The sequence below is a fragment of the Microcaecilia unicolor genome, chromosome 3 (assembly GCF_901765095.1).
Source record: "Microcaecilia unicolor chromosome 3, aMicUni1.1, whole genome shotgun sequence".
Classification (NCBI taxonomy): domain Eukaryota; kingdom Metazoa; phylum Chordata; class Amphibia; order Gymnophiona; family Siphonopidae; genus Microcaecilia; species Microcaecilia unicolor.
In genome coordinates this window covers 503,301,675-503,328,481 of record NC_044033.1, presented here as the reverse complement: position 1 = coordinate 503,328,481, position 26,807 = coordinate 503,301,675, and the positions used below count along the sequence as shown (strand labels likewise).

General features: G+C 44.7%; 1 protein-coding gene across 1 annotated transcript in view; it reads right to left on the bottom strand.

Annotated features, from left to right (window-relative positions):
• Nucleotides 1-26,807, bottom strand: part of MDN1 (midasin AAA ATPase 1) — a 548,987-nt gene that overhangs the window by 44,561 nt on the left and 477,619 nt on the right. Inside the window, exons 85-89 of the mRNA XM_030199093.1 lie at nucleotides 15,914-16,055; nucleotides 11,952-12,127; nucleotides 11,621-11,770; nucleotides 7,427-7,574; nucleotides 3,526-3,845 (exon numbers count right to left, since the gene is read on the bottom strand). Coding sequence (XP_030054953.1) covers nucleotides 3,526-3,845; nucleotides 7,427-7,574; nucleotides 11,621-11,770; nucleotides 11,952-12,127; nucleotides 15,914-16,055 — 936 coding nt within the window. The remainder of the gene's footprint in view (nucleotides 1-3,525; nucleotides 3,846-7,426; nucleotides 7,575-11,620; nucleotides 11,771-11,951; nucleotides 12,128-15,913; nucleotides 16,056-26,807) is intronic.

Genomic DNA, 26,807 nt, shown 5'->3' with positions numbered 1-26,807 from the left:
TTTTGATAACTGATGTTTAATGAATAAGAAAAAGAATGGTGACCATGTGCTAAGTAATCAGAGTAAAATGGATGCGTGCAGCTTTGGAGAAAATCAGAGTTCGCCACTACGATTGTGTCTATATGGTGTCGAAACAAATACATCATGTTCTGCACACAACTGGACAACAAAATTACAAGATTTCCTGTTTGGTATCAGCTGAGTTAGTTGCAGAAATACAGGGGCCCTTTTACTAAGCTGTGAAAGCATCTATGCGTGCCCAACGCAAGCCAAAATGGAGTTACCGCACAGCTGCGTGGCTCTTACGGTAATTTCATTTTTGCCGCATGTCCTATATGTAGGTCATTACCGCCCGGTTACCGCATGAAGACTTTACTGCTAGGTCAATGGATGGCGGTAAGGTCGCAGACCCAAAATGGACACGCGCAAATTTTGATTTTGCCGCATGTCCATTTTCAGCAAAAATTTTAAAAAGGCCTTTTTCCCTGGTGCGCTGAAAAATGGATTGGCGTGCACCCAAAATCCACAAGCCATTTTTCAGTGCACCTTGGTAAAAGGACCCCACAATACAATACAATATGGGTACTTATTGTCTGCATCTTACTAGAAGGCTTAGAATGGATTACAAAAAAATTAAAGGAGACCAGGGCTTTCCCCAAAACACAATATAAAAATGAAAACAACACACATTTAATCAGGATTTTTTTTAAACAAAAAAAAACTTTCAATAATTTCCTATATCTATGATAGGAAGACCCAATCTAATGTCTGATGGTAAAGTTTTCCTAAGTTTAAAAGCCTGATATGAAAAGGAGGCAATAAAATATATTTAATATCTAATACTCGTAGAAGAAGGAAAATGGAAGTAAATAATGCATTTTGTGTTCGGGAACACCTCAAAGAAATAGAAGGGAGAAGCATACAGGACATATGAGATGAGCCATGTATTATTCTAAAAACAATGGGACACATTTAAAAAACAAAATGTGCATGAAGAGGCAACTAGTGAAGTAAATTAATGCACTGACCTAATGCAATAGAATACTAGTGTACAATATATCGGCCAACATCTAACATGTTAAGCAACAATAAATCTTACAGCAATTCAGAAACTATCTGGTCATAGTTAAAGCTCTGGCTCCTGTAATGTAACACATTCATTAATTCATTTCAACTGACAGAGATCAAGACCATGTCTAGTATGGAGCTGACCCACCGATTTGCTACTGGTCCAATTCATAAAGCATATGAGTATAGACTAAAGCTCTAAATATGTACCCACTGTAGGAAAGGCGAGATAAGCAAAATATGAGGAAGACCTTCAAGGTATAAATGCATAGAAGAGAGACTGTTCTCAAGAAAGCTCTGGAACAAGGATTCATAGGGTGAGGATGAAAGGGAACAGATTCAGGAGCGATCCAAGGAAATATGGAAAGGGAGGTGGAAACATGAAACAAGCTTCTCTGTGGAGGTGGTGAAAACAAGGACAGAATCTGTAATCAAGAGAGAATATAAGCAGAAGATCCTCTGGGGGAAGGAATAGTAGAGCTGAGAATTTGATGCAGATGGGCAAACTGAAAAGGCTGTAATTTCTTCATCTGTCATTATTTTCTCTATTTAGATGTGAAATCTAAAATATGTACACATCTAGGGGGGAGGCAGGACAAGCAAAAATATTGTACACTCAGCTATTTCAAAAGTCCTTATACTGTAATGAAGAAGATCAACTTAGGCTGACAGACAACCCAGATGGTATAGAACTACCCTACCCACAAGGCCTTAGGAGAAAAGGGGAAGACAGTCCACTTAAAACCCAGACAGGGAGTTTACCCAAGAGAAGGGAGGGAAGGGTTTGGGTAGGGAAGAAGCAATACCCGAGAATGGCCAGTGGAGGGAGTGACAATGTTAAAACCTCGTTTCCATGGGTACAGAATCAGTACAGCATTCCACCCACCTGTGAGGAGAGGGAGAATAGAGATAACCCCAGCTGTGGGGAGTGGGGAATCAAGGGAGCAGGGTGGAGAGGTATCTGATTGGATGGAAGTCCTAGAAGAAGGGCTTGGTAACCCAGGGGAGGGAGAGGCGTGGGGAGAGCAAGTGCCCATGGACTGTGAGGAGCCAAAAGACCAGACTGTGCTATAAGAGGGCAGTGCGGGCGGACACAGGAGTGAAATATCTGTGAAGAGGGAGGTGAGCTGCCCAGCCTGCATCCTTCGGATTGGAGTAAGGATCAGGCTATCTTTTTGTTTTTCTGACATTTTTGTGAATCAGTTGTACTGTGGATTACAGAAACTGAAAACTGACAGCCATGTTGAATAAGGATTATCAAGTGGACTGCGCATTTTGGTTCTAAATTCAAAGGGACCAGTTGATTAAGTCTCTGGATTAAAAACTGTGGTTTATAAGAGGAGTTTATTTTTGACATTGCTGCCGATTGTACTGAAAGACCAGGGCTGCTATTGGAGGACAGCAGCCAGGTATTCGTCTCCACAAGAACCCAGACAACAGAGAAGTTTACAATACCAATAAGAAGTTTGGGTTCCACATACACTTCAGCTGCTTTCTCTTTCATTCAAATTCACTATTTTACCCTCTCAGAAGCTGCTCAGCTGGAGTATAAATCTAAGTCTCCTACATTTATGACTTCAGACATTGGACTGGGACCTGATAGATGATCTGAATCAGGAGAGCGAAATCTCATCTGAGCAATCATTTCCTTCTGGATGCTATCAGAGGATGAGAGTTAACAAAAAAAACAAACAAACAAAAAAAAAGAGTCTGCACTGGAAGTCCCAGCACTTAATACCTCACAGCCATCTCTACTAACTACTCAGGTTAACCCCCATAAACACTTGGGAGGGTCCTGCCAAGCATGGCCTCTAACTGTAGCCCTATACTGGCAACCTACCAACTCAGTTCCCACTTGCCCTTGGCAAGTAGCCCATCTTCCAAGTTACATCTTGGTGGGTTTGCAACTACATTAAGACCCCACAAAACCTGGAAGTCACATGATTCCTGGAAACGCACTTACAGACCAAAGAAAAGAAAATTCAGGAATTACCAATCAGTCTAAAACATAGGAATACGAAGTGTACAGTTTATTAGGAAAAAGATATCTTGGTGAACTATAAAAGTTACAACCAATAAACATGGAAAAGGAACAAAGATCAAACAATAAACATCACCTAATTAAAATTTACTTTAACTATCCAGTGATCGGGAAGACAGGAAATGCCTTAATTTCGAGTCAAGGGGGCAAGTTTAACTCCTTCAGTCATAGCTGGCACAAAGGAGAACCATCCGGCTGCCTCTACAAAAGCCAGGTGGTCCCACGTATGGAAACTAAGAGTCTGAAAGGGGAGGAGGCTCTCAGTGAGAAAAAGCAAAGTCCCAAGCAATACAAAGTGCTTTCAAAAACCGCTGTTTCACTACAGAACCCAAATATATCACGTTCCACAACCTGAAATTCGATGGAAATATTTAATCAATAAGCGAATGCTCTAGTCTGCTAAAGGAACATCAAACCTGAGGCTGGAGGCCCTGGTCAGCAGGGGTCCCTTTCTCTTCATCCTCGACTGATGATTTTTGCTCTTCTCTGTCAGCTTGTTGCTGCTGTTCCTCGTCATTTTCCTTGGGGTTTTCTGCAGTTTCTTCTTGGTCAGCATCTTGCTGCTCAGCATCAGCCTCACCGTCTGTACCATTTTTGGTGGCTCCTTCTTCGGCTTGCTCTGGTTCTCGATCTTTGGCCTTTTCTTCTTCAGATCCCTCATCCTCACCATGGTTTTCACCACTATCAGCAGTATCTAATTCCACTGGCTTCTCTTCAATCTCGTATGGATTCTGTTCTGTGGGATGAAAAAGTGGCACAGCTTATTATTAGGCCTTGTGCTTTTATATTTTAACCGATAAATACCTATAAAACCCACCGATGCAAACATTTTTTTTAAAACCGTTTGGACAAATACTGGGAAACCACTACCTCCTCACTCTATCACCCTGCCCCTGGTTTGTCTTATGCCTTTCTGTGCTGATGATCTAAGTGACACACATTGTATATATTTGATTCGACCAGAGAAGGTACTCAGCAATAGCACCTGAGGTGTGAAATACCAACACATAATTTTTTCTATCCTCAAAGAACCCCAAATTACCTAGAAAATATTTATAATCACCTAAGGAATAGGAGACCTACTCATATTACACTGTGCGTTTCTGGGTAGGAGTATAGATATTCTCCTTATAAAATAGCTGAAAATTAAAAAACAAAAAAAGGCCCTACACCATGTCCTTCAAAGTAAGTCAGGCACAGTATTTTCTTTGGCAGTTAAATCCTGAAATCAAAATCCTATGGGCCCAAAGGCTGTTTGCTGTATAGGCAGGGCCACCGAGAGCCAAAGCTGGGCCCGGGACAAGGCAGCCCCCGGCCCCCCCATCCCACCCGAGGTCGTCGCCGCCGCTGGGCCCCCCTCCACCCGCTACCGGGCCCTGAACTAACCGTAAACGCCTCCTTCCTTTCCTTTCACCACCTTCGCGGCAAGCAACAGCAGGGCAGACCTCTCCTTCCTTCCGTGCTCCGCCCTCGCAGACACGGAAGGAAGGAGTGGCCTGCCCTGCTACTGCTTGCTGCGAAGGTGGTGAAAGAAAAGGAAGGAGGCGTTTAAGGTTAGTTAGTTCGGGAGCGACGGCGGGCGGGCCTGACTGCGGTGGTGCCGGGCCCCCTCCGGAGGCCTGGGCCCGGGGACTTTTGTCCCCCCCTCTCGGCGGCCCTGTGTATAGGAACCAGTGTACATCAAACTACTTGAGCTCTAGCACACAGAAAGCTTTCCTTTACCAAATAAAGAGCCTCAACAGAATTTATGTTTATTTATTAACCTTCTTTATAAACAGATTCACCCAAAGCAATGTACGGCTGGTACATTTTAACACAGTTATGCTAACCGCATAACAATGGCAATATGACCAAATATAAACATAAATACAATAAATGAAGTAAACTTGGAAATGGCAATTTGAATCCTAATAACAGGACTAACAAGGAACAGTATATCTTTAATTGAGAAAGACAAGCAATGGCCTCCTCATTAGCCAACTCCCGAAGGGGACCCGTTTTGCCCACTGGCTTTCTTAAGGTTGCTGCTTGATTTTCAGAACGCCTGTGACTCCTCCCTTCAGAAAGCTGGTGGGCGAAACGGGTTGCCATCGGGAGTTTCGGCATCAGATGTTCAACAGAAGACTAGAAGCTAAGTTACTTTATTTATTTTTGATCCTATATAAGTAGTTTGGAATTGAACATACTACAGTGGGGGAAATAAGTATTTGATCCCTTGCTGATTTTGTAAGTTTGCCCACTGACAAAGACATGAGCAGCCCATAATTGAAGGGTAGGTTATTGGTAACAGTGAGAGATAGCACATCACAAATTAAATCCGGAAAATCACATTGTGGAAAGTATATGAATTTATTTGCATTCTGCAGAGGGAAATAAGTATTTGATCCCCCACCAACCAGTAAGAGATCTGGCCCCTACAGACCAGGTAGATGCTCCAAATCAACTCGTTACCTGCATGACAGACAGCTGTCGGCAATGGTCACCTGTATGAAAGACACCTGTCCACAGACTCAGTGAATCAGTCAGACTCTAACCTCTACAAAATGGCCAAGAGCAAGGAGCTGTCTAAGGATGTCAGGGACAAGATCATACACCTGCACAAGGCTGGAATGGGCTACAAAACCATCAGTAAGACGCTGGGCGAGAAGGAGACAACTGTTGGTGCAATAGTAAGAAAATGGAAGAAGTACAAAATGACTGTCAATCGACAAAGATCTGGGGCTCCACGCAAAATCTCACCTCGTGGGGTATCCTTGATCATGAGGAAGGTTAGAAATCAGCCTACAACTACAAGGGGGGAACTTGTCAATGATCTCAAGGCAGCTGGGACCACTGTCACCACGAAAACCATTGGTAACACATTACGACATAACGGATTGCAATCCTGCAGTGCCCGCAAGGTCCCCCTGCTCCGGAAGGCACATGTGACGGCCCGTCTGAAGTTTGCCAGTGAACACCTGGATGATGCCGAGAGTGATTGGGAGAAGGTGCTGTGGTCAGATGAGACAAAAATTGAGCTCTTTGGCATGAACTCAACTCGCCGTGTTTGGAGGAAGAGAAATGCTGCCTATGACCCAAAGAACACCGTCCCCACTGTCAAGCATGGAGGTGGAAATGTTATGTTTTGGGGGTGTTTCTCTGCTAAGGGCACAGGACTACTTCACCGCATCAATGGGAGAATGGATGGGGCCATGTACCGTACAATTCTGAGTGACAACCTCCTTCCCTCCGCCAGGGCCTTAAAAATGGGTCGTGGCTGGGTCTTCCAGCACGACAATGACCCAAAACATACAGCCAAGGCAACAAAGGAGTGGCTCAGGAAGAAGCACATTAGGGTCATGGAGTGGCCTAGCCAGTCACCAGACCTTAATCCCATTGAAAACTTATGGAGGGAGCTGAAGCTGCGAGTTGCCAAGCGACAGCCCAGAACTCTTAATGATTTAGAGATGATCTGCAAAGAGGAGTGGACCAAAATTCCTCCTGACATGTGTGCAAACCTCATCATCAACTACAGAAGACGTCTGACCGCTGTGCTTGCCAACAAGGGTTTTGCCACCAAGTATTAGGTCTTGTTTGCCAGAGGGATTAAATACTTATTTCCCTCTGCAGAATGCAAATAAATTCATATACTTTCCACAATGTGATTTTCCGGATTTAATTTGTGATGTGCTATCTCTCACTGTTACCAATAACCTACCCTTCAATTATGGGCTGCTCATGTCTTTGTCAGTGGGCAAACTTACAAAATCAGCAAGGGATCAAATACTTATTTCCCCCACTGTAAATTATGGAAAGCAAATAAATAAAAAAAAAAATAAGAAAGGAAAATATGAGAAAAGTTTGTAAGGAAGTTTTTGGTCAATGATGAGTAAAAGTCCAGTGAGTGCTTTGAAGACATTGGTGGTAAAGTTTACCCTATCACCCGGGCAGTTTGAGGCCTTTTCCTCCTTTTTGTGTTTTTTTTAATTTCATCTTTCAACAATTAAGTGTGTAGTATCTACAGTCTATTGTTGGAATTATCTTCAAACTAGAGAAATACACTTTTAAGAATTAAGGCACTGTTACATGCTTAAAACCATTGTTGTGTCACAACCTGAAAATCAGTTCTACAGATACTTTGTAAACTGAAGTATTCATAAGTGATGTGGACACACAGGCCACTGTGTAATCTCTGTTTTTAATACCTTACTGTTTTGATTGAGAATAATCTTGTTTGCACCTCTCTTTCTCCTCCTCACCTCCACAGGTTCTCACTTCAATCCAGTACTCTCATAGATGTTATCAGTAAAGAGAACAACAATATGTCCATGGTCATACCTTCTCCTTCACTATCTCCAATGTCACTCATCTCTTCCTCCTTCTTGTTCTCCAGATTTAGGTCCTCTGGAAGGTTGAAGTCCTCAGGGGCTGGCTGTTCCCCTTCATTGCCATGAAATGGATCAATTTCATTTTCATTATATTCACGCTGGGGGTGGGGAGGAGGGGTTGTGTGAAGAAAGAGACAAGAGAAGAGCTTACAAAAACAAAATACACATCCCCTCCTCTGAGATACTAAGAGGAAGGATTTAAGCAGCAGGTACTCTCGTGTCATAAAATCCATTTTTAAGGCTGCCTAAAGTTAGGCTACCACTATAAACACAGAACCTAAAAAGTCCGACATCAAATGACTTTCTAAAGGTCCATCAGAATATAGCTGAATGTGTGTGAGGTATAAAACTAAGATCAAGCATACGCCACTCTACCAAGATGGCGTTTTTCGGCTGTGTCACACAGTGGCATATACTTGATCTTAGTTGTACACAGCACTTGGTCCCCTGAAGAAGCTCCATGAGAGCGTGAAACGGAGAGCCCCATTGGGTGTATGAACTCTAAGCTAGGTGCTGGCTATTTATTAAGCTAAGATGTAAATTTAAAGATGATAAGTTAAGACTTGTATTTAAAAACGCTACTGATATTGAATCAAAGACAGAGGAATTAAAAGCAAATAAAAAAATAAAGAAAAAGCACAATGTTAGGAATATAACAGCTTTTTGACCAATGATATGATCTCAGTCCATAATGAGCTGGCATTAAGTTTTTATACTTGCCACTGAGTGAGGACTTTTGAGGTCTTTTCCTTCTTTCTAGTAAACAAGAGTTATTAGGATATTATTTGGTGAAGAGGGGCAGACACACAATTACTAAGTCATTTTTCAGCTTAATATTGAGCTAAAGATTCCACAGTCCTCCCTGGAGTTCAGTTTAGTTGGTTATATTTCTCATTGAAAGCTGCAATTGGCTTCCTTAGACCGGTAATACCAGTCCCATTGGAGTTGAGCTTTTGTATTCTGCCTGGACATTCCTCTAGTTCATCAAGAAAAAAAGTTCTATTCCTTCCCTCCCTATTTCAGAAATGTTTTATTTATTTTTTTATTTTTTTTGAAGGCTGTATGCGTCTACATTTGCTTTGCTATACAAAATAGTGAGCGAAGAGTGTCTACATACTACCCTATATAGGGCAGGGTTCTTAAGCATGCACACTTTGCCTCCATCAGCTGGTAGAGGAGCAAAACCTATTCATTCTGGAATGAACTAGTAGGGCTTAAGGAAAGAAAGTTAGCAGGTAAGACCAAATTTTCCTTAGCTGCACAAATTCCATAGACGGTACTTTTTATTCTAGGCCCCAGCCTTCTGTCTCAGCTCAGATTGTGAAACAGGATTCAAATAAATTATGCAGTACAGGTTTCAAACATCTGCCACAAATTCGAATACATGTGCCTTTGACTTATATAAAACACTTAATTGAATAGAACATAGTCATTACTGCTACCCAAATGAATGACATTCCTCTGGGGGATCCCTCGCTTTGCGTCAGCTATAGTTGTTGTGCAGAATTGCGGTTGGGATCTCTGGGCTTATAATATTGCTTGTCATATGCGCTCTCTTAGAGATTGGATATTTGTCTCCTCAGAATTTTGTGATGTAAATTTTGAGTGAGCTATGGGGGAAGATTTGACTCTTGGCATATCTGGTCCATGCTGGAAAACTTCCCAAACACTTAAAGAACCATCTCTTGCTCAAACCAGTGAGATGGGCATAGACATCCCTTCTGGAGGAAATTCAATTTGCACTCCTCTTGCTCCAAATATTTGCCCATAGTGGGCGATGCTGACTGTAGAATCATGAGCACAGGTCAGCACCCCAGCACAGGTCAAAAAGGGCAGAGGCTGACAAGCCAGTGCGACTGGAATCTATCAGAGATTGAGAAGCTTGTAATTTATTAAAGAATATGAGCTTGTGTAAACTCAGGAATTTATGGTCTATTATGATACCCTTAGGGGGCAAAGCAGGCCTTAGGAAAGAAACTAGTATAAACAGAAGAATGTGATTTAGCAACTTAAGGGAAAATAGATGGTGAGAACAGAGAACAGAATGATCTCTCAGGAAGATAAGTGCTGAAGTAATGTGAAGCATTGCTTAACACAAAAGGTAAATAAACAATTGAACCAGAGCATTACGTTGGAGAGGCAGTGGCAGACCACGTTTGTGTCCCCTGCTCTCCACATGAGAAACTAGCATTTGTAATTGTAACTTTCTCTTGGTAAATAATTGCTTTTCTCATACACGTGGCCTTCCTAGTCTTTTATCTCTCTAAATTGTGGGTGGCTGGTGAGTACTAATTTGGGGAGGTGGTAAAAAGACTAGTAATATAAAACATGACCTCTCCTGGAATGATGGATACCCGATTCTGCCAGTGAGCCACTAAAAGGTTTATCATTCCTTCATCGTGCTCTAGAAGATGATGAACTTATAATGCTGTCTTCTGATGCCTTTAAGACAGTTTTTCAATTGAATCCCAAAGATTGGAATGCCTACTTGCAGCTACGACAATATAACCAATCTCTTCTCTGAAAATGCACTGTAGATTTTTTCTGAAATTGACTTTGATGAATGTTGGCCCCTTCCTGCTGGGATTAAAGGATTAGTCAGCTGATATTACGAGGGCTTTAAGAATTAAACGACCCTGAATATCTTGCAAAAGATTACAGATCACTTGTCCAAGTATTTTGGGCATTACTCCTCAGAAAACCTTTTAAAAACTGGCCTGTAGCTTGTAGAGCTTCACTACAAAACTTTATTGTGGATATATATTCACACGTGTACAGCTAAAAAGATGGGTCTCTCCCTTCAGATAGGATGTCTGAAATGTGAATCACTTAATGCCTCTTATAAACATTGCATGCAGGACTGTCCAGGCATTCATCAATTTTGGAAAGATAATGGGAGATGACCCCTGAGCATCATTTACTTGATGTCACTGATACAGTGGAGGTCACCTCAGTTTCTGGCCTGTTCGTAACACAAAGTTTCCTTAATTGCAAAGCACTGCTTGTTACTGCAATGGATACAGGATACACCACCTACACTTACTCAGTGGTGCAATCAGATGGATACGCTCCTCCGGATGGAAAGACTATCAGTGGACTCTCAGGGATGTAGAGCTAAGAAGACATTCAAGTTGTGCACTCCATATATGCACATTCTCCATATGACTGTACACTAAGAATTTTTGAATACCTTACATTTGTAATATTATGAGACTATATTTTCTAAGATTGGATGATCCAGACATTATCTCTAACTCTTGGGACTTTTGATCACAGTGGGACTGAGGGGGGGGGGGGGGGGGGGGTTGGATCAGGATGAGTGAGTTTATTGAGCATGGGATAACTCAGTTTGGATATCTGATTGTTGTCTTTTAGCATTTTACTGTTAGCTGTAATTAAAATCTCTTATTATTTATTGGAATTATTAACTGCCTTTATGAAAAGATTCACCCAAGGTGGTGTACAGTAGTTCAGATGAGTTTACCCATTGTTTTAAACCCTAATAAAAATATTTTTTTACATAAAATGTACATAGTTTTTAAAAAATGTTTGTTGTGTCAAGACATTTTTGAAGTCTTGCATGTTTTTAGACATTAGTCATATTTAGTGTTTTAGCTATAATTTTATTTCAGTAGATGTAATTTTTAATTTTAATGATTTTGACCGCCCATCTTTTTTTTTCAGTCCCCTTGCTCCTTTTTATGTTGGTCTATTTGTCTGCAAGGGGCCTACTGTCTTTTCTTTCTGTCAGTCTCTCTCTGCAACTTGTCTCCACTTGCTAACTGTACCATTTTTCTCCTCTTGTCTCTCCCTTGAATTTATTTTTCTTCCTTCTCTTAACCATGATTCCTCCCTCTCACATTTGTGCCAGTAATAGAGGAGGCAACAGTGACAGAAATTTGGGCTATTTCTCAGTATTCTACAACTAGGCCTAGATGATGTGGTCTTTCCTAAAGCTGTGGCATAACCTGGAAACCAGAGTCCCTAACTATATGCCTATATCTGTGCAACTCTTGGCAGGTAAAAAGCATGCTGTCAAACCTGGATACCTACAATATTCTGGTTCAAATGTACCAACAATACTATGAAATGGATACTAAGTGGATACCCACATCCATAATTATTATTTGTTCATACTCATTACCTCATCCATTTGCTCATGGATTTTCTCTTTGTTGTCACTATCATTTTCCAGTTCTTCTTGGACCTCATCCTTTCCATGCTGCTTCTTATCTTCTTTATTTTTACGCCTAGCATCCATATTGTCATCCTTTGCTACAAGTTCATCCTCTCCCTAAAATTTACACATAAGGGCAAAATAAGGAAACTGTGCAAATGTAATTGCAAACACTCAGCAAATAGAAGCCAAGAGATTTACCAAAGACTCAAAACAGGGAAACTAGATGTAGAAGTGACTGTAATACACTGTCTTGGTAAAAGCATCAATGGGACAGTAAACCTCTTAGCTTTCCTACCTCATCCATTCCTGGTCCAGAGTCTTGTGTATCATCATGGTCTTTGTCATCCTCTTCATTCTCATCACCCCAGAGTCTCTCATTCAGGTTATCAGCTTTGCCATCCCCTAGATCACCCATCTGTTTATCCAGTTCTTCATCTTCACTTTCAGACTCCTCATCCTCATCATCTTCTCCTGTGTATAAATAAAAAAAGTTAAACCACACATACTACTGTAAACCCTTGCTTTAAGGAAGATTCTCAGAGAGAAACTGTTCCTAAAGCTCTACTTCCTTCTAGTACATCCTAGTATAGCTCAGCTTTGACAGTGAATGAAATGCTCTCCACTGCAAAAGAAAAGTTTTATGAGGGAAGGTTACTCCCAACAGACTTCACGGTATAACTGAAGAGGCAAAAGCAAAACAAACCACAAACACCGTGAGATAGGTGAAATCCAAAGCAAGGAGAAACTGAGGTAAACAGAAAAAAAATCATGTGTACTAGAATCATAAAAAGGGGACTTGAAATTTCTTCCTAGTATGTTGAAGGGTTGCTCTCTCCATTGAGAGACATGATATAAAGTCCACCAAGAAACACACTATGACAACTTACCGGAAGGAAGAAAGTGGTCTTGCCTACTAATTGTTTTTCTCAAGTTCTTCCAGACCAGTCCAGAATGAATGGGTCCATACCCTTTACCAGCAGATGAAGACAGAGAATAGCCTTGTCCTATGCAGAGGACCATCCAGCCACATGCCCTCAGTGTTTTCCATAACAAAGCAAATATAGGACTACCCCCAATATCAACATACTTAGGGAAGGAAGGGGCTCCAGAGCCTTCATATGTCTACTGATACTAGTTACTTCTATAGTGTTACTAGATATACATAGCACCCCTATACACAAACACATAAGAGACAAACCACACTCAAGAGAATTTACAATATTCAAGACAGATAGACGACAAATAAGGGATTGGGGCAGTGGTTCCCAGACCTGTCCTGGAGGCTCCCCAACCAGTCAGGTTTTCAGGATATCTTCCATGAATATTCATGGAGTAAATTTGCACGCATTGCCTCCTTTACATGCAAATCTCTCTCATACATATTCATTGTGGAAATCCTGAAAACCTGACTGGTTCGGGAGTTTTCAGGACAAGTTTGGGAACCAGTGGATTAGGAAGTTTCATTTACTATGGGTATTAAACAGGCAAATAAGAGGCTAGGATTTAAAAGCTGCCTCAACTGTGTGTTTTTACCCTGGAATTTGAACAGGGACAGAGATAAGAGCACAATATATCAACTCAGAAGTCTATTCCACGCATACAGTGTAGTACGATGAAAGAAATGGAGTCTGGAGTTGGTGGTAGAGAAGATGACTGACATACCCAATGAATGGGGGGGGGGGGGGGGGGGGGGGGTTCCTGGAGAGGAATGTAAGGTGATACAAGGAAAGATATACTGAGGAACTGAAGAATGAATGCCCACCTGGGAGAATTCCAGGAAATCTCAAACAGCCAGCAAAGTACCACCATCACTGGCATAAATCTAAACTTCCTACATTAACCAGCTAGAAATAGACAAACCATACCAGGGTGGGACTCTGGACCAGCCTTTTAAGACTTGAGGAAAGAAAATTAGTAAGTAAAAACAAATTTTTCCTTATTTGCCAGACCAGTCTGCAATGAATGAGATGCAACAAAACATCCTATACATTGGGTGGGACTTGAGCCAGTAAGGTCAGGGGGTTAGGGGTAGAAATGGGAGAGGGATAAGTGGGAGCTGCCGCCAAATGAGAAACAGCTGCCAGCAACTTAAGGATTTACATGATGATGAGCAGAACACATGAGGAGCAGGTGGCAGCACATCAAAAAAGAGGGAGTGTGAGAACGAGTGTCAGCACGTGTGTCTCTGTCGCTCTCTGCCGGGGCCAGTGTCAAACAGTTTCCCTTTCAAAATCTGACCTGGAAGAGTACATGATGACAAATGTACCCTCATACATACTATGTGGAAGGAAGTTTTACTCTTGGAAATTCATCTGTTTAACTATTTAATAATCTGGGCAAATTCCTTTGAAAATTGTCCTAATATTGCTGCCACTCTGTCTTTATCTTTTCAAACAAAAAAAAAAAAAGGGAATACTTTAGCAACAATTATGTCAAAACAAAACTAAAAAACTAAAGAAATAATGTAACACTCCAAAATCAAATATCTACTTAATACTATTAAACCAGGAGGAAAAGACCTCAACAGTCTCGACCATGACAGTAATAAGAAATCAGACTGCATGTATTTGTCAGACTCCGTTATTTAAGCTAAGTGCTTGAGATGTTTTCTAAGATTACATTCATTTGAAAAGGTTATGGACTTTTGATTTTTTTGAGTGCACACATATGGATTAAAAAATAAAATTAGGAGGCTTTTAATAACCTATGATAATAACAGAGTCTGACAAACATGTGTCGTCCAATTGCTCATTACTGCCATGGTCGAGACTGTTGGGGTCTTTCTCCTCCTGGTTTAATAGTATTAGGTAGATATTTGATTTTGGAGTGATATATTATTTATTTAGCTTTTGAGTTTTATATCCTTTCAAAGGCAGCAAAGAAAGCTAAATATTTTTTTATTGTTCCTTCCGTTTGTGAAGCCTTTTTGATACTTAAATCTGTCTAGAATTACGCCTCAGACACATCAATTCTAATCTAACTCTTTTAGGGTTGTTCACCCTTGGCACTTTTGGTCTGTACAAAGGCAATGAAGGATGAAAATGACATGCCAGTTCTGGTTTTCAGCTCACTACTCTAACCACTCAAAGCACATGTCTGTACAGTCCCCATGACTATGTTATGTTAACTGTATGGTAATCATAACATGATTGTTTTATTTTAATGTTTGCATTGGTTTTATTTCTACTTATGTGTATTGTAACCCACCCAATACAGTGGATTATATGGGCTAAAAATTTAATAAATGGGGAGGAGTTGAGAAAAGTAAATAGGAGTCTATCAGAGGGGTTCATGAATGTATGTGTGCCTAGGGCCCAAAATACTGTTAATTCAGTCCTACTCTCCCTCAAACCCAGCACAACTTGCTGCACCACTATGGCAGGACACATAAAGCTGACTCCTCCTCCTGTGCATTACACACATGGCCACTGCCAGTGACCAGCCCACTTTGTTCCCAGTGCTCAAATCAGCCTCAAGGTCACCACTGCTCAAGTCTGCACCACTCCTGGTGCCTAGACTGGCCTCTCTCCTCTATCTAAAGCCAGCATAAGAGCTCCTTCCTGACTTAAGACTGCATGCTGTGCCAGTAAGCTCACACCTCAACTGAAGGGCCTTCCAAAGAGAAATTCCCGCCCTAACCTCACAAAATGTAACCTTCTTTTGTTGATCTTTTTTCCTACCAAAGCCAAAGGTGTGGGTAGCCCAACTGGCAAGATAGCTCACTGTGAAACGAGGACAAAAAAAGGAGATACAGACATGAAATGGACGTCTCCAGATGCTACCCAGGGGCAGGCAGAGAACTCAAGTTTTCTGGTTGCCAGACCTCACCTGGGTGTCCAGCTCTCCAGCTGGACCCAAGGATGATGTCCAATAGACTCTACATGAATGCTACATTGGTATGCCTCCCCTACCATCTACTGAAGGCAGAGAATACTGAAGAGCAATAGCTGCATGTTGCCCAAAAAAGGGCAAGGCTTACAAGTCTTTGCTCTATCTCCACCTGCTGGTAGAGGGCAAGACCCATTCTCTTCTGGACTGGTTTTGTGGAAAATAAGGAAACAAGAATTTAACCTTTAAGTAAATTTCCTGGAAATTCAGGGCTGTGCTCGATATTAAAAGATAAACTGGGGCTGCATAGTACACTCTCTGCAAAGCTAAATACAAAACATATTGCTTTACAGAGCACTGCTTTCAGAAAGCACACAGGAAATCACATTTGGAGCAAACCTCTATTAACTGGTAAACAAAGTACTGCACCTTTTTTGTCATGTTCAATATCATGCATTTTTCCATCAAAGTCCTCTGACATCTCAACGGCATTGTCCTCTTCCTTCACATCAGGCTTGGAGTCTTGCTCTTCATTCTCCTTCTCCTGATCTTTCTGGTGCGTGTCTTCTACCTGTTATTAGACAAGTGACGTTATTGTATATGGAAAGTAAAAGGAATGTATATTTTCTAGCACAGTCTGAAAGCAACAAAAGCTTCAAAAACCTATGAGAAAATGCCTCTGGGAAGGACAAATGTAAACAGTCAGAAAATTAAGGTTAACATTAGCTGTGCAGGTCAATATCTTCATGAAACGTATCTTTACATATAAACCACATGATTACGTTTAAGTATGCTTCTGAAATACAGAAGTAAACATGTATCTTCATTTCCAGCAATGGCAAAGATGTAAACAAGATCTTACTGAACACACTGTACAACTCAAATTGATTACTAGATGTAACACACTATTAAAAGCCATTTCTGTTAGACTGACCCAGCAGCTTGAAGCAATGTTGAGCAACAAAGAGGATTGCTGTGGACCTGCAGCCTGAGCCAATTTCCACCCCCCACATCAGCCACGGTCTGGCTTCCCCCCCCCTTCCTCGAGTCTACCTTCCTTTTTTGTTTTCCAAAAGTCGTCGTCAGCAGCAATTCCATACACTGCCCTGCTGCTGGCTTCTCTGTACTGTGGCCCGCCTCCGAGGGAACAGCAAATTATGTTAGAGAGGCAGGCCGCAGTACAGAGAAGCCGCCGATTCTGGTAACAGGGCAGAGTATGCGAATCGATATTATGCAACCCCAATCCAGTTCATGGTTCATTGGCTAAAATTAGGGGACGATGTGGTCGAGTAATGGAAATAGTATCACGTGGCAAAGAAAAGCAGTGCTATAAATGTTTCCCTTCTCTCCTGTTGACTTCAGGGTTTGAAAGAGGTCTAATGAGATCAACAACAAGAGACTGCGGTGGAAGGGAGGGGGGTAGTTTTCAACATTGACACCACCTTTGGCAGGAACTTAGGGAGCGTTCGGAGGACTACTCTGTGATGAAACTTGATATAAGGTGCATGCACTACCAAGACCTGAAGCTCACTGACCCTACAAGCTGAAGTAACAGCCACCAAGAAAATGACCTTTCAGGTCAAGTACTTCAGATGGCAGGAATTCAGTGGCTCAAAAGGAGCTTTCATCAGCTGGGTGAGAACGACCTTGAGATCCCATGACACGGGTGGAGGTTTGACAGGGGGCTTTGACAAAAGCAAACCTCTCATGAAGCGAACAACTAAAGGCTGTCCAGAGATAGGCTTACCCTCTGCACTGTGGCGATAAGCACTAATCACATTAAGGTGAACTCTCACGGAGTTGGCCTTGAGACCAGACTCTGACAAGTGTAGAAGGTATACAAGCAGGGTCTGTGTAGGACAAGAAAGAGGATCTAGGGCCTTGCTGTCACACCAGATGGCAAACCTCCTCCATTTGAAAGAGTAACACCACTTCATGGAATCTTTTCTGGAAGCAAGCAAGACTCGGGAGACACCCACTGAAAGGCCCAAGGAGGCAAATTCTAAGCTCTCAACATCCAGGCCGTGAGAGCCAGAGACTGGAGGTTAGGATGTAGAAACGACCCCTCGTTCTGAGTGATGAGGGTTGGAAAACACTCCAATCTCCACGGTTCTTCGGAGGACAACAGAAGAAGAGGGACCGAAATCTGACGCGGCTATAAGGATCATGGTTCCGCAGTCTTGCTTGAGTTTCAGCAAAGTCTTCCCTACTAGAGGTATGGGAGGATACGCATACAGAAGGCCTGCCCCCCCCCAATGTAGGAGAAAGGCATCTCTGTTGTGGGCCTGAAGCCTGGAACAGAACTGAGGGACATTGTGATTAATCTGAGTGGCAAAAAGATAAACCGAGGGGGTGCCCCACGCTTGGAAGATATAGCGAATGCTACATACCTGTAGAAGGTATTCTCCGAGGACAGCAGGCTGATTGTTCTCACTGATGGGTGACGTCCACGGCAGCCCCTCCAATCAGAACACTTTACTAGCAAAGGCCTTTGCTAGTCCTCGCGCGCCGATGTGCACCGCGCATGCGCGGCCGTCTTCCCGCCTGAACCGGCTCATGTTCGTCAGTCTTCTTTTGTCCGCGCTCGGGACGATTGTGTTTGCGCCGTTCGCAAGTTGTTGGCTCTCATCTCTGGGAGATAGGCACGAGCCGTCCGAGAATCCAGCAGAGCTCCTATGAATTCGAGTCTCTGTACTGGGAGAAGATGGGACTTTGGATAATTTATCACAAACCCCAGTAGCTCCAGGAGGTGAATAGTAATCTGCATGGACTGTAGAGCTCCTGCCTCGGATGTGTTCTTCACCAGCCAATCGAGATAAGGGAACACGTGTACTCCCAGCCTGCGAAGCGCCGCTGCTACTACAGCCAAGCACTTCGTGAACACTCTAGGCGCAGAGGCGAGCCCAAAGGGTAGCATACAGTACTGGAAGTGACGTGTGCCCAGCTGAAATCGCAGATACTGTCTGTGAGCTGGCAGTATCGAGATGTGCGTGTAGGCGTCCTTCAAGTCCAGAGAGCATAGCCAGTCGTTTTCCTGAATCATGGGAAGGAGGGTGCCCAGGGAAAGCATCCTGAACTTTTCCTTGACCAGATATTTGTTCAGGGCCCTTAGGTCTAGGATGGGACGCATCCCCCCTGTTTTCTTTTCCACAAGGAAGTACCTGGAATAGAATCCCAGCCCTTCTTGCCCGGATGGCACGGGCTCGACCGCATTGGCGCTGAGAAGGGCGGAGAGTTCCTCTGCAAGTACCTGCTTGTGCTGGAAGCTGTAAGACTGAGCTCCCGGTGGGCAATTTGGAGGTTTGGAGGCCAAATTGAGGGTGTATCCTTGCCGGACTATTTGAAGAACCCAACTGTCGGAGGTTATAAGAGGCCACCTTTGGTGAAAAACTTTCAACCTCCCCCCCGACCGGCAGATCGCCTGGCACTGACACGTTGATGTCGGCTATGCTCTGCTGGAGCCAGTCAAAAGCTCGCCCCCTGCTTTTGCTGGGGAGCCGTGGGGCCTTGCTGAGGCACACGCTGCTGACGAGAGCGAGCGCGCTGGGGCTTAGCCTGGACCGCAGGCTGTCGAGGAGGAGGATTGTACCTATGCTTACCAGAAGAGTAGGGAACAGTCTTCCTTCCCCCATAAAAACGTCTACCTGTGGAGGTAGATGCTGAAAGCTGCCGGCGGGAGAACTTGTTGAAAGCGGTATCCCGCTGGTGGAGCTGCTCTACCACCTGTTCGACTTTCTCTCCAAAAATATTGTCCGCTCGGCAAGGGGAGTCCGCAATCCGCTGCTGGATCCTATTCTCCAGGTCGGAGGCACGCAGCCATGAGAGTCTGCGCATCACCACACCTTGAGCAGCGGCCCTGGACGCAACATCAAAGGTATCATATACCCCTCTGGCCAGGAATTTTCTGCATGCCTTCAGCTGCCTGACCACCTCCTGAAATGGCTTGGCTTGCTCAGGAGGGAGCTTGTCCACCAAGCCCGCCAACTGCCGCACATTGTTCCGCATATGTATGCTTGTGTAGAGCTGGTAAGACTGGATTTTGGCCACAAGCATAGAAGAATGGTAGGCCTTCCTCCCAAAGGAGTCTAAGGTTCTAGAGTCCTTGCCCGGGGGCGCCGAAGCATGCTCCCTAGAACTCTTAGCCTTCTTTAGGGCCAGATCCACAACACCAGAGTCGTGAGGCAACTGAGTGCGCATCAGCTCTGGGTCCCCATGGATCCGGTACTGGGACTCGATCTTCTTGGGAATGTGGGGATTACTTAGAGGCTTGGTCCAGTTCGCCAGCAATGTCTTTTTGAGGACATGATGCATGGGTACTGTGGACGCTTCCTTAGGTGGAGAAGGATAGTCCAGGAGCTCAAACATTTCAACCCTGGGCTCGTCCTCCACAACCACCGGGAAGGGGATGGCCGTAGACATCTCCCAGACAAAGGCCGCAAAAGACAGACTCTCGGGAGGAGAAAGCTGCCTTTCAGGGGAGGGAGTGGGATCAGAAGGAAGGCCATCAGACTCCTCGTCAGAGAAATATCTGATGTCCTCCTCCTCCTCCCACGAGGCCTCACCAGCGGTTGAACCTGTCTCTGAAGCCGTGCCCGGCTCGACTCCGTGGAAACACGGCCACGGTGGGAGCGTCGAGAGATAGACTCCCTCGCCAGCACCGGCGAAGCTCCCTCCGCCGACGGGGAGCCTTCCTGGGAGGCGACCGCAGTCGGTACCGGGCAAGGGGCCAGCCGGCGCCTCACTCGACGGTACCGGAGGCGCAAGCACCCCCGGTACCGGAGGGGAAGGGCGCAACAGCTCTCCCAGGATCTCTGGGAGAACGGCTCGGAGACTCTCGTGCAGGGCGGCTGTGGAGAAAGACATGGAAGCTGATGCAGGCGTCGAGGTCAGAGTCTGTTCCGGGCGTGGAGGCTGTTCCGGGCTGTCCAAGGTGGAGCGCATCGACACCTCCTGAACAGAGAGTGAGCAGTCCTCCCGGTGCCGATGCCTACTGGGTGCCGACTCCCTCGGCGACCCAGAGCTCTCGGTACCAATGCGGGAAGGAGACCGGTGTCGAAGCTTCTTTGACTTTTTTTTTTTTTTTCAAACGAAGCATGTCACCGAAACTTCCCGGTACCGACGAGGAGGACGTAGAATCCAACCGTCGCTTCCTCGGGGCCGAGGCCGAAGAAGGTCGGTCTCGGGGGGCTGTACCGCAGGAGCCCTCAGGGTAGGGGGAGACCCACCCGAAGGCTCACCGCCACCAGCAGGGGAATGGACAGCCCTCACCTGCACTTCAGTCGAAGCAGCACCGTCCGACGACATCAGCACTAGTGGAGGTCCCGGTACCACCGACGCCGACGCAGCCTTTCGATGTCTCAGTACCGACGATGCAGAGGGTCGATGCCTCGATGTAGTCGATGCAGCCGATGCCGAGGTCAAAGGTCTTGAAGCTGTCGACGTCGATGCACCCGGTGCTGTTGCCGATGAACAGCCCGAGAACAACACGTTCCACTGGGCCAATCTCGCTACCTGAGTCCTTTTCTGTAAAAGGGCGCAAAGACTACAGGCCTGCGGGCGGTGCCCAGCCCCCAGACACTGAAGACACGACGCGTGCCTATCAGTGAGCGAGATTACCCGGGTGCACTTCTTGAAGCCGCTGGGAGACTTCGATGACATGGGCGAAAAAATCACGCCGGCGAAATCAAAACTCGTAATGGCGATATAGGCACCAAAAATAGGGAGAGAAAAAACCCGAACCGAGGCCTCAAAAAAGGCCTACCCCGAAAGCGAAAGGAAACTTACGCGGGGCAAAAGCTGGAAACACGGGAAAGAGGTAAAGACCGTAAAGGTCTTTTTCTATTCTCTTTTTTTTAAGCGAAAAACGCGAAGACGCGCGAGGGTCAACTTTGAGGGGCGCGAAACGGCGCAAAACACGACCGTCCCGAGCGCGGAAAAAAGAAGACTGACGAACACGAGCCGGTTCGGGCGGGAAGACGGCTGCGCATGCGCGGTGCGCATCGGCGCGCGAGGACTACCAAAGGCCTTTGCTAGTGAAGTTTCCGTTTGGAGGGGCTGCCGTGGACGTCACCCATCAGTGAGAACAAGCAGCCTGCTTGTCCTCGGAGAATGCGGACTACACCCATGTTCAGCGACCACTCGTGAGGTTGCATTATCCTGCTCAACCTGTCGGCCAGACTGTTGTTTACACCTGCCAGATAAGTGGCTTGGAGAAACATGCCGTGACGGCGAGCCCAAAGCCACATCTGGACGGCTTCCTGACACAGAGGGCGAGATCCGGTGCCCTCCTGCTTGTTGGTGTAAAACATGGCAACCTGTCTGTCTGAATTAAGAGTACTCGGTTGGACAGCCGATCTCTGAAAGCCTTTAGTGCGTTCCAGATGGCTCTTAATTCCAGGAGGTTGATCTGCAGACCTTTTTCCTGAAAGGACCAGGGTCCTGAGTGAGGAGCGCATCTACATGAGCTCCCCACCCCAGGAGAGATGCATCCATAATCAGCACTTTCCGTGGCTGAGAAACTTGGAATGGTCGCCCCATGGTCAAATTGGATCGAATCGTCCACCAATGAAGGGAATTCCGAAAGTCGGTGGACAGTTGGATTACCTCCTCTAGATCCCCCGCAGCTTGAAACCACTGGGAAGCTAGGTTCCAGTGAGCTGATCTCATATGTAGACGTGCCATGGGTGTTACATGAACTGTGGAGGCCATGTGCCCCAGAAGTCTGAACATCTGCCGAGCCGTGACCTGCTAAGACGCTCGAACCATGGACACCAGGGACAGAAGGTTGTCTGTCCTTGCCTCGGGGAGATAAGCTCGAGCTGTCTGAGTGTTCAGCAGAGCACCAATGAATTCCAATTTTTGGACAGGGGTGAGATGGAACTTGGGATAATTTATGACAAACCCCAGTAGCTCCAGCACCCGAATAGTCATTCGCATGGACTGCAGAGCACCCTCCTTCGAGGTGCTCTTCACTAGCCAATTGTCGAGATAAGGAAACACATGCACTCCCAGTCCGCGTAGCGACGCTGCAACTACAGCTAGGCATTTTGTAAACACTCTGGGTGCAGACGCCAGGCCAAAAGACAGTACATGGTACTGAAAGTGCTGTGTTCCCAGCCAAAATCCAAGATACTCCTTGTGAGCTGGAAGTATCGAGATGTGTGTGTAAGCATCCTTTAAGTCCAGAGAGCATAGCCAATCGTTTTTCTGAATCATGGGAAGAAGGGTGCCTAGGGAAACCATCCTGAACTTTTCTCGGATAAGAAATTTGTTCAGGGTCCTCAGGTCTAGGATGGGACATATCCCCCGTTTTCTTTTGCACAAGGAAGTACCTGGAATAGAATCCGAGCCTTTCTTCCCCTGGTGGAACGGGTTTGACCGCTTGGGCCTTGTAATGGAAGTGAATTTTAAAAGATTGCTTTTCAACTCTGTCTGCCTTGACAGACCAGTGCACTTGGGGCCTGTATCTTTAATTAGAAGTAATTGTATTGAACTTTGACCAAAAGTAACTTTTCTTGTAAATACAAAAACAACAGGCTGGAATGTCCTTGAAGCTAGCTTGTGCGGGGGGGGGGAATGCAGGATGTGCTTGAGGTTCAGGAGGAAAACCACCTGGCCAGTGTTTTTTGTTGTCTGAAACCGAGAGCATGTGACTGCATCTTCCTGTTCATTCTGGTAATTTTCCTCTGCTCTGAAAACAAGCTTTAACTCTCTATAAAAGGGGGTCATGCTGCAGCAAAAGCTTTGAGGTCATCTGCAAGCAGACGTGCTGTGCAGAAGCAGAGATCCGTTCCTGTGTTCAGACTTCAAGCTTTCGTTGGACCCAGCCTCCCCAGCTGATGAGTTAAGAGCCTGAAATCCCTGACCAGTGATGATGTATGTATATATCTGTCCTATAGAGGGCCAGTGATGATTGATTACTTCTGTTCCTGGTCTAAGAACTCTTAGCATTGCTTAGATATAGAAGCCCAATGATGTATGGAGATGTAAAGCCCAGTGATGTAATGATTGTTTAGGTATATAGCTAATCAGTGTGTGCATATAGTTAATCATTGTATATATGAGAATCATTGTAGAATCTAGCTTCCTCTAATGAAGGTTTCATTACTCATTACGAATCCAAAAGAATCCACGGTAATCATTGAGCAGTCTGTGTTGGTAAGACAGGCTGTAAATCCATAGCAGATCAGGCCTGTAGAAGAGCGGAGAGTTCCTCTGCAAGTACCTGCCTGTGCTGGGAGCTGTAGGACTGAGCTCCCGGTGGGCAATTTGGAGGCTTGGATTCCAGATTGAGGGTGTATCCTAACCGAATAATTTGAAGAACCCACTGGTTGGAGGTTATAAGAGGCCACCTTTGGTGAAAAAACATTAACCTCCCCCCAACCGGCAAGTCGTCCGGTACGGACACGTTTACTGAGGCTATGCTGAACTGGAGCCAGTCAAAAGCCCATCCCTTGATTTTGCTGGGGAGCCGCAGTGGCCTTAGGTTATCGATGCCCGTCATTGAGACTCCTCAGTACCGATGAGGACATGGAATCCTCACGTCTCCTCGGGGCCAGGTCTGACGAAGGTTGGTCCCGGGGGGCCTGCATAACAGGAGGCCTCAAGGCAGGTGGAGACCCACTCGATGCCTCACTACTCACAGCGCAAACTGGTCTTTCAGCAGCCATTACCTCCGCTCCCGACGTCGATGCTTCCCCTTGATGTCGACGCCGCCGACCTCGGTACTGATGTCGACGAAGGACCGGACCAAGCCCCAAAAAGCTTTTCTCATTGGACTTCTCGAGACACTTGGGTCCGTTTCTTCATACGAAAACACCAACTACAAGCGGCTGGGCTATGGTCGGGCCCAAGGCACTGGATACACCAGGTGTGTGTATCGGTACCTGAGATGGTCCGGTTGCACTGAGTAACACGTTTGAAGCCGCTAGGCGTCTTCGATGACATGGAAGGAAAAACAGCTTCGGCGAAATCAAAAGATGAGATTGTGCCTGTTAAAAGAAAAAGGCACAAAAATAAGGGGAAAAAACCCCGACTGTGCGGCCTGAAGCCGGCCGCGTCGAAAAAGAAAGGAAACTTCAAAAGGGAGAAAAACTAAGAAAAGTAAAGGAACTCTCTACTTTTATTTTTAATTTAACAACGATAATAAAAGAATCGAAAACAAAAAATGAAGACTCTCTCCTGGGCCTGTGAGGAACAGCGAAAAACCGCACCTCAACGCGGAGAAAAAATAACTGAGGGAACGGGCTCACATGATGGGAGGGAAATCAGTCCGCGCATGCGCGGTGTGCGCTGCTCACATGCCAGAAGGCTCTGGCAAAACTTTTTTTATATTTTGCTTGCAAAATGCTGATTCTTGGGCCGACGCGTACATCAACCCACATGTGAGAACAAGCAACCTGCTTGTCCTCGGAGAAGCACTAGTAACACATCTGAAAAAAACAACATTAAATAATATATTCAATACATTCTTTAAACCATTACTTCCTTGAACCTTACTGTGAATTAAAGACCTGTATGTTATGCAAGAGATGAAGACAAGCAGAAATATCCTGCTCCAATGGAAACTGTTAGAACATAAGACTTTGATGGAACAACCACACGAGGTGGAGGAACACCAATCACTTTCAGTCTTCAGCTATGCCAGTTGATTTCTTGAGATTGCAGGCGATTTATTCAGAAATGTATACCTTTGAAATGTCAAGCACCTATTTTGTGCAGAATCAAATCTCCACATCTTCAATTTCCACACTCCTGAGGCAGACGTGCAGAGCACCAAACCACAGCTGCTGTGTTGGGTCTTTTTGATATATCTTCAATAAACATCACTTTATTGGCCAGATACTTTGCCCTAGTGGTTTTTGGAAGTGCTACGTTTCACCCTACTCCTTGGTTTGCAGAACATAAAACTTGCCATACTGCATCAGACCAAAGGTCCAATAACCCAGAATCCTGTTTCCAACAGTGTTAATCCAGGTCAAAAGAACCCTGGCAGGATCCTAAAAAACAGAAAGATTCCATGCTACTCACCCTCAAAGATAAGCATTGGCTTTCCTTAGGTTTACCTTAACAACAGTTTTATGGACTTTACTTCCAGAAATTTGTCCAAATTTTTTTTTAAATCAAACAATACTAACTGCTTTTACTAGATCCTCTGGAAAGAAATTCTGGAGTTTGTGTTGAGCAAAAAAATATATATATATATTTTCTCCTATTTGTTTTAAATGTATAAGGATAAGATAAGGGTAACTTTATAGAGTACCCCCTAGTCTCTGAACATTTTGGAAAGATTAAACAATCTACATTTACCTGTTCTACTCCATTCACAATTAGAAACTTATCACCTGTTAGTCCTACTGCACAAACAAAAAGAAAGAGCACAAAGGGCCTTTAAAAACGGGAAGGAACACAATTTTTTCATTAAAATAATCCTTTAATGGTGAACTTTGATTGAAGAGAGACCCGGCACGGGCCGTGTTTCGGTGCTGCCGCACCTGCGTCAGGGGTCACACCAATGACAAAGGAGGCTTCAATAGACAAATTCTTTCCGAAATTTTGTATAATATATTCCTCCTCCGAATAAATTGGCGAAACTCTTATCCCGATACCAAAGAACACCTCAGCTTCATTAAGTGATGTCACTAATTATAGGCCAGTCGCTTCTATTCTATTGTTGAATAAGCTAGTTGGCACTCAGCTAATAGACCACCTTTCCTCTTTCTCCCTCTTGCATATATCCCAGTCAGAGTTTAGGCCCTCTTACAGTACCAACATGGTTTTAACCACTTTGGTATCTGATTTCAGGAAAGCAAGTCTAGGCTTTAAGATTTTAGTGATGCAATTTGATATGTCCAGGGTCTTTGACCTCATTGATCATGAGCTAATTTTAAGCCTGTTGGACTGATTTAGATTGTGTGGGAAGGTCCTCCAATGGTTTTGGAGCTTCCTGAAATCTAGATTGTATCAGGTGAAGCTGTCAGGTTCCCTCTCACCATCCTGGTCTCCTGACTGTGGGATGCCACAGGGTTCACCATTATCTCCAATTCTTCAATGTCATGATAGCTCCGCTAGGTGAAAGACTGGAGGCAGCGGAGTTTCATACTTTCATTTACGAGGACGATGTCACAATTTATGTCCCTTTCAAGACTGGTCTTCCTGAGATTCTCCCTAAGATAAGGCTTGATCTTGATTCATTGGAATCCTGGGCTCCTGTATTTAAGTTAAACAGAAGACCAACCCTTTCAACTGTAATGTATATGACAATTTTACCATTGACAACACACCTTACCCCCTAGACAATACTCTTAGAATTCTGGGTGTATTG